This window comes from Suricata suricatta, chromosome 9 (assembly GCF_006229205.1).
Source record: "Suricata suricatta isolate VVHF042 chromosome 9, meerkat_22Aug2017_6uvM2_HiC, whole genome shotgun sequence".
Lineage (NCBI taxonomy): Eukaryota > Metazoa > Chordata > Mammalia > Carnivora > Herpestidae > Suricata > Suricata suricatta.
Window position 1 is genome coordinate 94,055,053 of NC_043708.1, and position 16,760 is coordinate 94,071,812.

Consider the following 16,760-nt stretch of genomic DNA (forward strand, 5'->3'; position numbering starts at 1 on the left):
CAATTGTGTAAAATGTAAATTTATATGACTAATGTAGAGCATCAAAGAATTAACCCCCAAATTGGTTTGTGACCAGTAGAATCTTGGGGCACCAAACAGAAACACTTCCACAATAGAGGATACAGTAAACCTTACCAAAGATGAGGTCATAATAAAAAATTAAAAATCACTAAGGAACCAATTTGCCATAAGGGAAAATTACTAGACAGGAAAATGAGGCTGAACCTCAAGAACTTGAGGTAATAGCACAGCTGAAGGAAACTGTAAGATAATAAAATATTTAAAATCATGAAACAAAACACCAAGATAAAAACCATTGGCAATGAATAAGATCTTCTTGTTCCTCAGGTGCTCGAACTTTAAAATGAAAATAATGGTATCTATCACATAAAATTACAATAAGGATTAAATAAATTAAATACATGTAAAGTACACAGAAAGTGATCCTTCCCCCACACAGTTGGTATTATCTACTATCATCTGGCAGTAAATGTTAGCTGCCACATGGTTTCACTCATTAAGTGGAATTTAAGAAACAAAACAAACAATCATAGAGGGAAAATGAGAAAAGAAAACCAAGAAATAGACTCTTAACTATATAGAACAAACTGACGGGTACCAGAGGGGAGGTGGCTTGGGGACAGATTAAACAGATGATGGGGATTAAGGAGCACACCTATTTTGGTGAGCACCAGATGTTGTACGTAAGTGCTGAATCACTAAACTATACACCTAAAACTACTATTACACTGTTAACTAACTGGAATTTAAATGAAAACTTACAAAATATTTAAAAAATTTTTTAAAAAGCCATAGGGAAGAATATACAAATGTGCAAAAAAAAAAAAAGAAAAGAAAGAAAGAAAAGAAAAGCATAGATGAACAGAGCCTAAGAGACATGTAGGGCCCCAATAAGGAGACCAACATATGCACTGTGAGAGTTCTAGAAGGAGGAGAGAGAGAGAAAAGACACAAAGAATATTTGAAGAAATAATGGCTGAAAAGTTTACAAATTTGATGAAAGAAGTAATCTACATGCCAAATTCAATTAATACAAGTAGGATAAATTAAAAGAGATCCACAAAGAAATACATTTATAATCAAACTACTACAAGAAAAAAGGAGAATCTTGAAAACAGCAAAAAAGAAGAAACTCATCATATCTTATTTATAATAAGATTAGCAGTTGATTTCTCATCAGAAACCATGGGGGACAGAAGACAGTGGGATGACATATTTAAAGACACAAAAAAACTGTAAAACTGGAAGTCCATACGTAGTCAAACTGTTCTTTAGAAATGAGGGAGATTAAGACGTCCAAGATATACAAATGCTAAGGCAGCCTGTCCCACTAGACCTGCCCTATAAGAAATGCGAAAGTGAGTCCTTCAGGTTGAGATGACAGGACAGCAGACAGTAATTCAAAGCCATATAAAGAAATAAAGATCTCCAATAAATGTAACTAAATAGGTAAATATTAAAGTCAACAATACCCTATTTTTTGGTTTGTACCTCCATATTTTATTTCCTACAAAATTTAAAGACAAATATATAAAAATAATTATAAATCTCTACTATTGGGCACACATCTATAAAGATGTAATATATCACAATAACATAAAAGGAGAGGCTAAATTTCATAGGAGACTGAAATTAAGGTAGCCTCACTTCAAACTAGATTATTAAAGTACAGAATATTAAGTGTAATCTCTAACCACAAATACCTAAAATATATACACCAAAGGAAATGAGAAGGCAGTCCCAATGGTTCACTGACCAAAATCAACTAAATACAAAAAGAATGTAGTAGTGGAAGAATAGAGGGACAAAAAGGTATAAAACATATAGAAATAAATAGCAAAATGTCAGAAATCCTTCTTCTTCAGTAAATATATTAGCTGTACATGGAGTAAAGTCTCCAACAAAAGGCTGGAAGCATGGATTAAAAAACCCAGGATCTAACTATATGCAGTCTACAAGAGAGTCACTTTATAGCCAATGACATAAATAGGTTGAAAGTGAAAGGATGGCAAAAGATACTACATGCAAATGATAACCTAAAGAGAACTGGTACCTGACTAGTAGCAGACAAAATAGACTTTAAGTAAAAAATTGTTACAAGAGACAAAGGAGGACATCACATACAAAAAAAAAATGATCAATTCATTAAGAACATAGAACAATTCTAAACATATGTGCACCAAACAGTGCTGAGCTATATACATATAAAGCCATACTTACATATATAAATACATAATATGCATATTATACACACACACACACACACACACGCATAGCAAACACTGACAGAATTGAGGGAGAAATAAAATAGTTGAAGACTTCAACAAAGCGCATTCAACAATGGACAGAACATCTAGACAGAAGAACAATGTGGAAATAGAAGACTTGAACAATACTGTACACTAACTACACTTACGAGACATATAAAGACACTCTACTAGTAAGAACAGAACACACATTCTCCTCAAGTATACATGGAACATTCTCAAGGACAGACCATAAGGTATCTTCTCCAATTATAATGGAACAAAGCTAGAAGTAAAAAGCACAGAAGGAAAACTAGAAAACTCACATGCACATGGAAGTTAAACAATACTCTATTAATCAATGGGTCAAGGAAGAAAAAAGCCAAAGTATTAAGACATTTAAAATTTTTTAATGTTTATTTCTTTTTAAGAAAAATAAGCAAGCTGAAGAGGGGCAGAGAGAGAGGGAGAGAGAAATCTCAAGCAGACTCTGCACTGTCAGCACAGAGCCTGATGCAGGGCTCAAACTCACAAACCATAAGATCATGACCTGAGCTGAAACTGAGAGTTAGACAACTGAGCTACCCAGGTGTCCCAATAATAAGAAAATTTTAAAAAGAAGGAAAAAAATAGCTTGAGACAAATGAAGATGACAACACGTCAAAACTTACAGTTTTGGTGGAAGCAGTGCTCAAAGATCTGTAGCTATAAAAGCGTACATTAAATAAGAAACAAGTCTCAAATCAATAACCTTCACTACATCTTGAAGAACAAGAAAAAATAAAAACTAAACTAAAGCTAATAGAAGGAATAGAAGAATCAAGATTAGAATGGAGGTAAATAGAGGCTATAAAAATAACAAAGACAATCAAGAGAAACAACAATTGGCTCTATGAAAAGACGGACAAAACTGACAAATGGTGAGCTAGACTGACAAAGAAAAAAAGGAAAGGAGACAGAAAGAAGTGAAAATGGGGACACTACTACCAACTTTACAAAAATAAAAAAAAATTCTAAGACAATATTATGAACAAATGTACACCTACAATTTAGATAACCTATATGAAATGTACAAATTCTAAAAACATAAAAATTATCTAAATGACTCAAAAGGTGATTAAAAACCACAATAGCCTTATAATGAGTAGACACTGAACCAACAATCAAAAGCCTTCCAAATAAGAAAAGTCCAGGACCAAATGGCTTCATTGGTGAATTCTACCAAACATGTAAGTTAGAATTAACACAAATCTTCACAAACTCTCTCAACAAACAGAAGAGGAGAGAACTCTTCCTAACTCATTCTATGAGTCCAACTCTAATGTCAAGGCCAGATATATACCACAAGACAATTACAGACCATCTTTATGAATTCAGACGTAAAATCTCAGCAAACTATTAGCAAACTGAATCTAATATTATACTTAATGGACTGTATTGACCAAGTGAGATTTATTCCGGTGACATTTATCCCAAGAATTCAAGGCAGTTCAACCGGAAAAAAATCGATTAGTAGACTTGCAGGGGACTACAACAGTCAAAATGGTCTTAAGAAAGAAATTTGGAACGTTCACATTTCCTAATTTAAAACTTACTTCACACTGCAATAATCAAAATAGTATGGTATTGTCATAAAGGTAGACATACAGACCAATGGAATAGAAGCAAGAGTCCAGAATTCTATATATCTATGGCTAATGAATTTGTGCCAAGTGCATTCAATAAGGAATGAATCGGGATGCCTGGTAGTGCAGTCAGTTATGTGTCCAACTCTTGATTTCTGCTGGTGTCATGCATGATCTCATTGGTCATGGGATCAAGCTCCACACCCAGCTTTGTGTTGAGCATGGAGCCTACTTAAGATATTCTCTCTCTGTCTCTGTCTCTCTCTCCTTCTGCCCCTTTTCCCTGTTTGTGCTCTCTTAATAAAAAAAATAATAATAAAAATAAGGAATGAATAGTCTCTTCAGTGAACAGTGCTGGGACAACTAGATTTCCACATGCAAAAGTGTAAAGTTGGAATCCTACCACTGGATTTGGTAATGGATTCTTCAGTGTAACAAAGCATAAGCAACAAAAGAAAAAATAAATTGGATTTAATAAAATTTAAAAACTTTGTGCATCAAAGGACATTAACTACAAAGTTATCAAGAGCAAAATGACAAAATACAGAACTGGAGAAAATATTTGCAAATCATAGAATTGATAAGGGTTTAATATCCAGAATATATATATATAAAAAGAAAGAAAGAAAGAAAGAGAGAAAGAAAGGGGAAAAAAAACTCTATTACAACCCAACAATAACAACAAAAAAAATCAACAACCTAATTTTAAAAAACAGGTAGATTCCCCCCCCCAAAAAAATTTACAAATGGCTAGTAAGTACACGAAAAGATCACTAGTCATTAGGGAAATGCAAATCAAAGCCACAATGAGATAACACTTCACACTTACCACGGGATAATGATAATAATAAGGAAAATAACCAGTGTTGGTGAGGCCATAGAAAACCTGAATCCCTTGCACATGGCTGGTGAGAATATAAAATGGTGCAGCGGCTATGGAAAACTGTTAGGAGTCTCCCCAAATGGTTAAATGTAGAATTACCATATGATCTAGCAATTCCACTCCTAGGCATATGCCCAAAAGGAGTGAAAACAGGGACTGAGATACTTGTATGCCCATGTTCACTGCAGAATTATTTATAATAGCTAAAAGAAAGAACAATCCAATCATCCATCAATAGATGACTAGACTAACATGGTATATCATTCAACAAAATCTTATTCAACCATGAAAATGAAGTACTGATACATACAACATGGATGAACCTTCAAAATATTATGCTATGTGAAAGAAACCAGACACAAACTCCACAAGTTATACAATTCTATTTTTCTGATATGTCCAGAACAGGCAAATCTACAGAGACAGAAATCAGATTAGTGGTTCCATGGCATAGGTGGAGACAACTGGGAGGTGTGGGGTTTCCTTTAGGGGTGATGAATATATTCTTGAATTAGACAGTGGTAATAGATGCATAAAACCCCCAGAATTATATATACTTTCAAAAAATTTGTGATTGATGAATTCTAGCTCAATAAAACTGTTACTAAAAAATGTCCATGCTGACATAGGCTATCTTTTCAGAAAATAATAACATATATTCAACCATTTATTTAAATCTCAATCATTTTTTTCTTTTTTAAATGTTTATTTATTTTAAGAGAGAGAGAGTGAGAGTGAGCAAGCTAGCAGGGGAGGGAGAGACAGAAGAAGAGAGAATCCCAAGTAGGCAGCCCAGAGCCCACCTCAGGGCTGGCTCTCACAAACCATGAGGTCATGACCTGAGCTGAAATCAAAAGTCAGATACGTAACCAACTGAGCCTAGGCACCCCAAATCTCAACCTTCTGACTATGAAACAGCCTCACTCCAATGGAGGTTATTTAAATATACATTGATAATCATTGTTTTAGCTCAAACTTGCATTTGTACAAATACATGAACAACTGCCAAACCTCTAAAAGGACTGGAGCTCAATCTTCCTGCATTGAGGTTATACACAGGAAAAGAAATTCCATGAAGTGTCACAAGACATTTAAAACAGAAACACATTAGTGATTTATTTCAAAAGTGCCTACTTACCACATCATCATCAACAAAACCTTATACAAATATAGTAGTAAAGGGTGAGCTGAGGAATGATAAAGTCATACTTTCTTTTTTTGAGAGAGTGAGCATATGAGCAGGGGAGGGGCAGAGACAGAGGGAGACAGAGGATCCAAAATGTGCTTTGCAGGACATCAGTGAGCTCAACTGGGGGGGGGGAGCTTGAACTCAGGAACTGAGATATACAGTCCTGAGCAGAAGTTGGATGCTCAACTGACTGAGACATTCGGGTGCCCCAGGTCATACGTTTTTAGTCATTCTTTTTAAAAAAAAGTTTATTTATTTACTTTTGAGAGAAAAAGCACATAGGCACAAGAGAGTATGAATGGGAGGAGGGGCAGAGAGAGAAGAGATAGAGAATCCCAAACTGTGTTGACAGCACAGAGCCAGACAGGGCTGGATCTTATAAACCACAGGATCAAGACCTGAGCCTAAACCAAGAGTCGAATGCTCAACTGACTAAGGCATCCAGGCACCCCAAAGTCACACTTTCAAAATAATTAAGAAATTAAAGAAGTATCTTTAATGTCAGGGTCAGTTCCATTATTATTCTTTTTTCTGTATTATGGACTGGGTAAGATATATTCAAATATAGGATGACACATTTCCACATAATACACAGGAGAAAATATATAATTTTTAAAAATACTTACTTATTTTTGAGAGACAGAGCAAGAACAGGGGAGGGGAGAGAGAGAGAGGGAGACACAGAATCCAGAGCAGGCTCTAAGGTCTAAGCTGTCAGCACAGAGCCCGACACAGGGCTCAAACCCACAAACTGTGAGATGATGACCTGAGCTGAAGTCAGAATGCTCAACTAACTGAGCCATCAAGGCATCCCAGAAAACCTTTATTTAAATACTGCAAATTTATGACTAGACCCAGCAAACTTAAGCTCTGGTTCCAGATCTAGTATCTGTACCTTTTGGCAAGGTAATTCTCTCCTTCATATTCCTTAATTCATATTCCTTATTTGCAAAATAGAAATTTTAGAACTACAATCTTAACTCATCTTGGATGAAGGCAATTTAGAAATTTAGAAATTTTAGAACTACAATCTTAACTCATCTTGGATGAAGGCAAAATGATACTCCAAGACAAATTAGGGAGCCTGGACTCTCTACTGACTAAAGGTTTCAGAAAATCTTTTCTCTTCAAAATGTTCATGGCCAGTTTCTTAACAAGTCTTTAAAAGTTTGGAGATCACTTGAAAAATAATAATGTATTCTTTGTCTTTTATTCCATTTTTTTAAAAATTTCATTCCCTTCTGAAAACAGATTAACAGGGCAGAACCTGACAAGGTTCTTTCTATCCTGAGAAGAGTCAATTCTAATATAAGAGACCAGTCACTTCTCTATTGACCAACTGTGGGTCCACTTGTAATTTCTCAGTGTACCATTTGCTAAGGCAGTAAAATTCTCCCTCTGAATATCATAGCTTCCAAGTTTACATCTGGTGGACTGAAAATTAAACTTAAATCTCACCAAGTTTCTCCTACTAGTATACTATCTTTCATGTATTATCACAGATTAATAAAAATGTGGTAAATCCTCCAGGTAAAGATTCTTGCAGGTTTTGAAGAAATCATATTCTATCCCTGGGATAACTTTAATAATCTTTTCTGGTAGAACTTTTTGGTAATCTTGCTGCTTTACTGAGGTTGATCCCTCGAGTAAAACTATGATGAAAGTATTACTAGGACAGCATGAAAATTTGGCTTTCTTAAACATATAAAAAGTGAGCCTTATTTAAGAAAAAACAGTAAATACATTTACCTGTTAAAATTATTTAAGAAAAGCTGTGATCTCTCTTTTAAAAAGAAATACCAAAATGGCAATACCAACATCAAAGCAGTTTTTTCCTATTATGTGTTCACTTTGAGGTCAATATTTTAATTGGAGTTACTTTGAATCCAATCAGAGGGACTCAAAGCTAACTCCATTTGAAGGCTGGAGGAAAAATTAAACCTTATCATTCTTAATAGAAATGGGGGGGGACAGTAAAATCTATTTCTACTAAAACACTAATACATTAGTAAAAATCCTTTAAGATGAAATTAGGACTGCATTTTTAAAAGAGTCAATAAACATCAGAATACACTATTAACTGTTAGCAAACCCAGACACATTTGTGTAGCTACACCTTTCATATGCTTTGTCAACCTTCAAAGAGCTCAACTATTCCGAACTGCCCAGTGCCTAAGTAACTTATTTTTCTAGACTCTTAAAAAAAAAAAACAGAACTAATTCAAATTAATCAGTATTAAGACTCCTCCCCCTCCCCAAAAAACCAGATTCCTCTATGATTTATGGCAAGAGTATGAATTCTTAAAAGCACCAAGTTAAATAATGGTCACACCATTTAATTTTTTCTCAATGACCTAAATCATTCTCTTACAAGGTATGACTGGACTCAGTTTTACAAAAATATAATTTATTGGCCATTTACTTATCATAACAGTAACCTAATTACAAAAGTAAAGGTACTGTGTGGCTCAACATCCATTCCCCCTCCCTTTTTCCCCCAGCTATGCAGTTTCACAGGTAAGACAGGCAGGGATCAGAATGATTAAGGTATTTGTCTATAAATGATTGGCTCTTCGGTCTCTTGTCCTTCTGCTTTTATGCCACTGCTCCAAGCAACTCAACTAAGAAATATGGCAACAGTGGGGCACTTGGATGGCTAATGGATTAAGCATCTGACTCTTGATTTCAGCTCAGATTACTATATCAGAGTCTGTGGGGACTGACCCCTGTGGTGGGCTCTGCACTGATAGCATGGAGCTTGTTTGGGATTTTCTCTCTCAAAAATACATATACAATACATAATTATTGACTACAAGAATAAGAAAACCAAAATAGAACACTAAAATTCTATTTTGACATGACTACTATTTTCCTTAAATATAAGGAAATGTACATTTTCTCCTCTAATTTGAACTGATGATTTGTTCTACTCCAAGCATTTTTTTGGAGTAGAACACACAAAGACAATGTCCAGCCATTCCTGCTCAGCACTAAAGACACTCATGAAAAGATTATGCCTTCTCCTTCATTTATCTCAATGGCCACTTGGGCCACCAGTGGCTACTGGCCTGTACTGGTGACCAACTGCATATAACAACATTAACTAGCGTAAATAGCTAACCAAAACAAAAGCAAACACAAAGAGTGATACTTTGAGAATGATGTAGAGTATGAACTCCCCACCCACTATTAAGTAATCTAAAACAAGTACTTCGTAATAACCACTCAATAACACTTTCTGTGTGCTAGTTAACATTCTATAGTGTCTCATTGTTTCCCTTTACTTACCCTCGATGCCCTCCCAAGACACTACCATCTTTACATCATTATCTAGAGAAAGTTAAGTTGTTTCTGCCCAATGTTAATCTTTGGTACCACTGAGTCAGCTGAAAAGATTTCTGTTAACCATTCGCCCAAAAAACCACCTACCACACGGCAAATGTTATTCTCTGGGCTGTTAATTTCATACAGTTTTACTTGTCTCCCTCCATCCAAAGCATCACAAAAGATGTTCTTCAGCATTTACCACACGTGGAGATTTATCATATCTTTTCAACTACGGTGCCCATCACATCAAGAAAATTAAATGCACTGAGTAAACAGAGTTAACTGCAATTTGCATTTACTCTTTGACTAGGTATCTTCAAGAAAAGATCTAAATACTGAAATCAAAATGAATGGACCTAATGAAGGGTGAAGCCTTAATAGCAGGTTTAAATGTACCATGTGTGTGAATAAGGAATGAAGAGACGACATCACTCCCACTTAGACAAAAAATGACCCAAACATATTTTTCTTAAAAAAGCTTCCTTCACAATACTTAAAAATAGTAACTATTTATCCAATCCATACATTCAGCACTGTTAACACCCCAAAACAGTAGATTGTCAAGCATAAGACAGACATCATTAAAATAACGAATGGCCCAGTATCACCTGGAAAGAAGTTTTCTACCTCTTTCTGAAACATCAGTAGTTCTCAACGAGGGGTGGTTTTGCTTCCCCAAACACATTTTTTGGTTTTTGCAACTGGGAAGGGGTGCCTCTGGCATCTGTTATGTACAAGCCAGGGAGGCTGATGCACATCCTATACTGCATACAGCTTCCACAATGAATTACCTAGCCCCAAATGTCAATTGCACCAAGGATGAGAAATCCTGAGAAACATAATCCACAGAGGAAACACAGTATCTTTTTGTTGCTATTGTTTTTTAAAGTTGGTGGAGTGAAAGATTCATTTTGGGTAGTACCAAAAAGGTTACAAAATAATAAAAAGGGCATTTTGAAGGATTACTCCAAAACAATATGATTTAGAGAAAGTAGACTATTTAAAGCATCATTTAAAAAAAAACTATCACACTATTCTAAACTGAAATTTACTACTGTTTCATAAAGCAAATTTTTAAAAGAAAACTTCCTTTTCATGAGTCCTCAGAAATAAACCCAGTAAGGACAAGTTTGAAACCAGAACCCTTACCATGATTGTATTCTCCATTAGTCACAAATGCTAAAACTATAAAAAATATATATATACATAAACATGAGTAAAGGGCAAACCCTCCAGAAACTGAAAAAATAAACATTTTTAATTGATGTCTTTTGCTCACCCTGTAAGAATTTGGCTTTTAAAGCTCATCAAAAGCAGTTTCTGAGAACCAGAGGTTAAAAAAAGAAAAAGGAATGTAAAAGTCAGGAAAGTATTTGTCAGATTAGTGTCAGAGACTTCTGTGAGGATGACACCTTTATCCTCTGCAATACATATCCCTGGAGCTTCAGAATTATAGCCACTGAAGGTAAGTTAGTACATTTTTACCTTTTTTGTACATCATCAACTGCCAATATTGTTTCAATGATCACAACTGTGTCTTCTTCTTCCTCTCTTATTCACCAAATTTAAATGATGAATTTTTAAAAAATGCTTTACTTAAGAGTATGGACAAAAAGAAGTATTAAAATAGTCCTGACTGAAAGTAAAAACTTAACTTGGGGTACAGTTTTAAGTTTTGTCTTAAAACATCTCTATAAACACACGCTGTTCTTAAAATTCAAGTATGATCCTTAACAAAATGTCTAACATTATTATTTTTCATTTAAACAAAATGTCTAACATTATTTTTCATATAAATAGTAAATGCCAATTTAAAAACTGAAAGTAATCAATCCTAATTGAGCAAATATGCCTATAAGAGATAAAAAATCATCTCTCAAAATTATAGTCAGGAATATTAGGCTTTCCAAAAAAGTAATATCAAAAACATTTATTTATTAATTGAAATATTCCTTCAACCTAACACCTTGCTTAAAAGGTTTGGTTGTTTTTTGTGTTTTGCTTGTTTTTTGTTATTGTTGGTTTTTTGGTGTTCTTCTAAATTGCTCTGGACTCCATCAATAGGCCCAGCTGTTAAATTCAGAAGCAATGACAACAAATCCCTTGGCAAACAACAGCTGAGAGTGAGACCTTTTCTTGAGAATAATCAGAGATAGTTGACAAAAGAGGGCATACAAAATGCCCTTTTAAAATTCCATTAAGAAGCTGAACAGAAATAAAACCAACACATGTATACACATCTTAAAGCAAATTATAATTCTACCCCATAGTGGATCCTGCTTGGTTATAAAATCAAACATCCAACAACTTTGAACAACAGTGAGACAGTGTTACAGGTTTCTGAAGATGAGAAAGGATTCTCACTAATCAAGTGCAAAGTGGGGAAAACTGGTTCCATTACCCAGATTATCAGATACCTGATAAAACTTTTAAGCAGACATACTTAACTAAGTGTCATTGTATAAAAGCCTGTAGAACTCTGTGCTTTTACTTCTCTGAAGCAATTTTAAGATGGTCAATTTTAAAGTTAAACATATGCTTTTGAACTATCACCCCTTCTTTTTAAAGATGATTTTTCATGGATCCAGAAAGCATCATCTAAACCTTATCTACAGTGTTGGCAGATTGGTCTCTATCAATACCTCAGTTCTGTCTTATTTTTCTGAAATCAAATGACCTTTACCTTTGTTACAACTCTTGAATTAGAGCTTGAAGTGAATTGCACACATGTAAGAAATGCTCTCCTTTACAGCATCTACAAATCTCGATACAAAGTGACAATGTAGCAAAATCTTCCCCATCTTGGGTCTCTGATCATTAATAGAAGTCAAAATCTAGGCTAATACTCTCACAGTTCTTATCTTCCTCTTTTCAACCAGCCACCTTATTTTTTTTTAACATGAATCATTAAATGTTCTTAATATATGTGAACTCATGTCAAGATCAATTTTGGGTTATAATTTATGTATTACTCTTCAAAATAGAAACCACACTCATAGAATAGTTTTTCATTAATCTAACAAAGACAAAACCCTCTCAAGTGTCATCTCAAGTTAAACCCAAGTGATAAACATTTTCTTCATGGAAAACAAACTAAATCTTTTCAAAGGAAATATCTATTGCTACTTAAGGTATAGAAACAGATAGCCCTCCCCCATCCCCCAACTTTGTAGATGCCAAAACTAACCTCAAAATTTTGGGGGGAAAAATCATAAGGTTACAAAACTATGGTCTTCCAGTTACAAATGCTCACTTAAAAAATGATTTTTCACCCAAACCAACAGTCCTGAAATACCTAAGAAATATTAGCTAGCTTTATGTTCTCTTTCCCTCTATCCTAAGACTTCAATTTCCACCTTTTATGGAAAGGAAATAAACAACTAGCTTCCTGTTCAATCACTAGCTTACAGCCAGTCTTTTACACATCACAGAACACAACCCGCCTCCTCCTTTACTTCCTCAAATGTCTCTTACCTTAATTTAAACTTGTTGAAATATGAGACCATTTTACAACACTAATGCTTTCCTATGAAATTTATCTTACTTACTTTAGTGTTAAGAATGCAAGAAACATCAAAATGTGCATGGATTATTTCCTACTCCTAAAATATTTAAATTAAATTATTTACATAGTGAAGACTTAGCACCCATGACATTGAAAATTTGATTTGCCAAAAGCTAAAAATACTGAAACTTATAGGAAACAGCTGAATCCTCTGTTCTTACTATGGTATACAACTAGAAAAAGGGCCTCCCACATACTCCCCTTTCTATTCTAATTTCATGAAAACGTAAAATGGCTCAAATGTCCTATCAATAAAAAGGATTATCTTTTTTAAAAACCTAAATATTACTTTAACCCTATACTTTCCTTTAAAAATGGGATGCCTTAGAAAAACTAAGTTAGACAAATTCTTTTGTGCTTGGATGAACAACAGGAAAGCAAAGCCTCCAGGCCTTTGGGGAGGAACCTTGTCCCTGCAGCCAGCTCTGATGTGCTTGGGAGATAAGGCTCCATAGTGACACTTAAGGAAAGGCCTGTTCACATTTGAATTTCTGCATTCCTCAAGAACAATTCATGGCAATAACTAACTTTGCAGAAGAGCTACATGAAAGCTTTGGCCAATGAATGAGGGTCATCTGCTCTTTATCACGAGGGTAAACCTCATCCTGGCCAGTTTCTAACCTTTTAACCCTGTGAATTCCTAATTTACACATGAATAATGGAATTCTTGCCTAGAGTGCAACTTTCAGCTTCTAGTTCCTAAGTTTAGAAACCAAGACTTGATTGCCTGTGTGTTAAAAATCTAAACTTGTGCAGATAAAAGTTTCAGATTTTCAGATGCTGTATTATTACACTTCTGAACCAAAAGATATGCTTGCTGACAAATCTTTGATTAGAAAATAAAAAGAACACACTCACACCCTGCTGCTTTCAATAACTAGGAGAGAAGGAGCTTTAAAAAAAAAAAAAAGCAAAACAGAATGTCCATTTAATGCCTATTCTCTTTCTTTTTAATATGTATAACATCTTTACCCTGAACATAGGATAAAGTCATTTAAACTCACATCATTGGACATCGCTCCTTGAGTATCAAAACTAACTTTGTGAATTCAGACTAAGATATCTCATATTTCTAGAGAAAAATCTAAAACCTCTATGCATGAATTTTAAATCTGTAATACTGAATGCAATTTCCTAGCAAAATATCTCTGCAGTGTTAAAAAAAAAAAAGTGTGCCTATGAAGTGTGGTCCCTGTACTGACTACAGTTGACATTTAACAGCAAAGCAATGTTCTACATAGTTTCACTAGAAAGTTTTTTTTTCACTCATTATATGCAAACAACCTCACTACAACAGCTTTCAAAATGATTCACATCTAATATTTATTATCCATTTTTTACAAAGTTACAAAAATCAAGAAATGCTCAAAATGCCAATACTAACATTTGTTTCACTGCTAATAACACTTACTATGCTATTTAGACTTCAAAACTGTGTGTGTGTTCAAGGTGTTTCCGGGTGCCTGAGAATTTTTTTGTCAGGCTTCTAAGGAGGTCCTGGAAATAACGTGTGGTCATGATAAATGCTGCATCCTTTCACAGCCCATCCGCCTCCCTCCACCTTTCTGCCCTGTTCCTCTCCTCTTCAGCAAAAGAAATACAAGCTACAGCTCCTTGGGATGAAACACTTTCCACAACACGGAAAAGGTGAAAAATGTACAACTTGATAGAACAACTTTAAGTTACACAAAAATTAAATGAACTGAATATAAGCAAAAAAAGCACATTATCCTGAAAAACAGCACTGTACAGAAACAACATCACTCAACAACAACGAAATGATTATTGGCCAGTGATGATGGCAAACAAAAGGGAAAGTTTATCAGAAATTCTGAGCTTTTTGCCATTCTGGAGGAGGGGCTAAAATTAGAAACCTTTCTACTTTTCTGACATATTTCAATATAAACATGTGCTTGCAACTTACCTTCTACAATTAATCATAATTGCACAAATAAAATAAATACTAATCCAATAGTGGCATATATATGGCCATACACTATTAAAATAAAGTCACCTAGAAAATCCCTGCCAATACCTCCCTAAATTTGAACTATGTAGACCCTATAGAAACTATTTCCTTAAGATGAAGTTTTTATCTCAAGGGCTCCCTCTTCCTATTGTTCATCATGTAAATGATCAATTTGTTGGAATAGCCCAAAATCTATCTTTTGTGGATCAACAAAAGAATGTAGCTAGGATGCCTGTAAAAACTGTTTTTAAGATACAGTTGTTGTTGTTTTAAGATTTACATGGTCTATTGTCATTTTGAGTGCTGCTTGTTTGATTCCCTGAGAAGGTGGAAAGCCTCAGTGGGAACAAGGAGACCCCTATCTTAGGCCCATCTTTACACTCAACAGATCAGATCAGCCACCAAGCTCTGGATCCCTTGGACAAATGGCTGATCTGATGGGGCTGTTAATACAAAGGAAATCATTAGACAGCAAACTTTATGACAACTGGAATAAAGGGGGCAGATCTGGTTTAAATCCATTAGGCATAATATGGAAATGGCCTTAACCTCTTTCTCTCCCAGCAGAAAAAGACTAGAAATACTTCAAAGGCTTGAAAGTTACTGACCAATGCCCTCTCTACAATTAAAAAGCAACATGAGTGATCTTAAAGCACTCAGAGAAATAGAAGGTTGGCCATTAAGAAAGATTTAACACTCGAGGACCATCTATGAAGCAGGAAGATTTGCTTGTGCTTTTTCAATTTAATTATTAATTTATGAAAGATGAGATGTTAGAACTTTTGCTGTTTTAGCCAAACTTTTACAACCAATTCTTCCCATAATGTGAAACACTTAAATGAATATAAGGCCACTTCCACAGATTTAGGTGTTCTAAACCTAACCTGACTTTTGTTATTAGTCACTCATCCAAATTTATTTTTTTCCCAGATTTTTCTGCATGCTTTAGTTAGCATCAACTACTATCTCCAGGTAATTCTTAATGTTTGTGTGATTTTTAGGGTTAGCGCATAGTATATCAAAAAAATCATCAAAATATAGCAATGAAAAGTGTCAAACAACGAGGAATTTAACTACTTACTTGACAACGTAAGATGTGCTTTTTGACTAAGAATGGCTCCATATTTGTTCATTGCCAAGCACTGAAAAAGCCCTTCATCAGACTGCTCTCCTCGCTTGCCTTCCACTTCACTGATGTATAAAGAGCCATTAGACAGAACCTGGATCCGTTTATTTTCAGACACTTTTGCTCCATTTTTCAACCATGTGACTTTAATAGGAACTTCTCCATGAGCCTGGCAATCTAAAACGACGGGATCCTTCCTTGTGACAGTTACATCCTGTGGCTCTTTTATAAAAAACAGTTCACTAAAGCACCACACTCCTATAAGGAAAAAGGGGGGGAGGCATATCCAGAACTTTAGGTATAAAATCATTTAACACACAATGGTAAAACGTATATGCAGGTGTAACATGACAAAGTTTAACAAACCGTATTAGTTACCTTATAAACACCTTAATAAATGAATCTAATGTTCAGCAAACCTTTTCAACAAATCCGAAAAATCACCTTTTCCATCTATTGTAAAAGCATAGGGAAGATTTCATGATCTTCTCTGCCTTGTAAGAATCTTGTTCTCAAGTTCCTTGCTAGAGTATCAAAATCATCAGGAAAGCACAAGCTGTTTGCTACTTTTACAAGCTTGTCAAAAAGATCTTGAACAGAGTAAGTCGTAAAAGTCTAATTTTACAAGAAATCATTAGCAAAACTCCAACTCTGTGAACAAGCAAGTTTATTTCCTTGTCCCTTGAAGTGTTTTGGACCCCTTGGCACCTACTCCTTTTGGAAGTGCGTTTATCTTTTGTGACAAATTACAAGTTTGCATTTTTATATCTGTCCTTTTACAGCAAGGACTCTATCTCCTCTCCTTGAAA

General features: G+C 34.8%; 1 protein-coding gene across 1 annotated transcript in view; it reads right to left on the bottom strand.

Moving 5' to 3' along the window:
• The window catches only part of PRTG (protogenin), a 120,911-nt gene that overhangs the window by 103,915 nt on the left and 236 nt on the right, over positions 1 to 16,760 (bottom strand). The window contains exon 2 of the mRNA XM_029952247.1: positions 15,907 to 16,209. Within this exon, the coding sequence (XP_029808107.1) occupies positions 15,907 to 16,209 (303 nt within the window). The remainder of the gene's footprint in view (positions 1 to 15,906; positions 16,210 to 16,760) is intronic.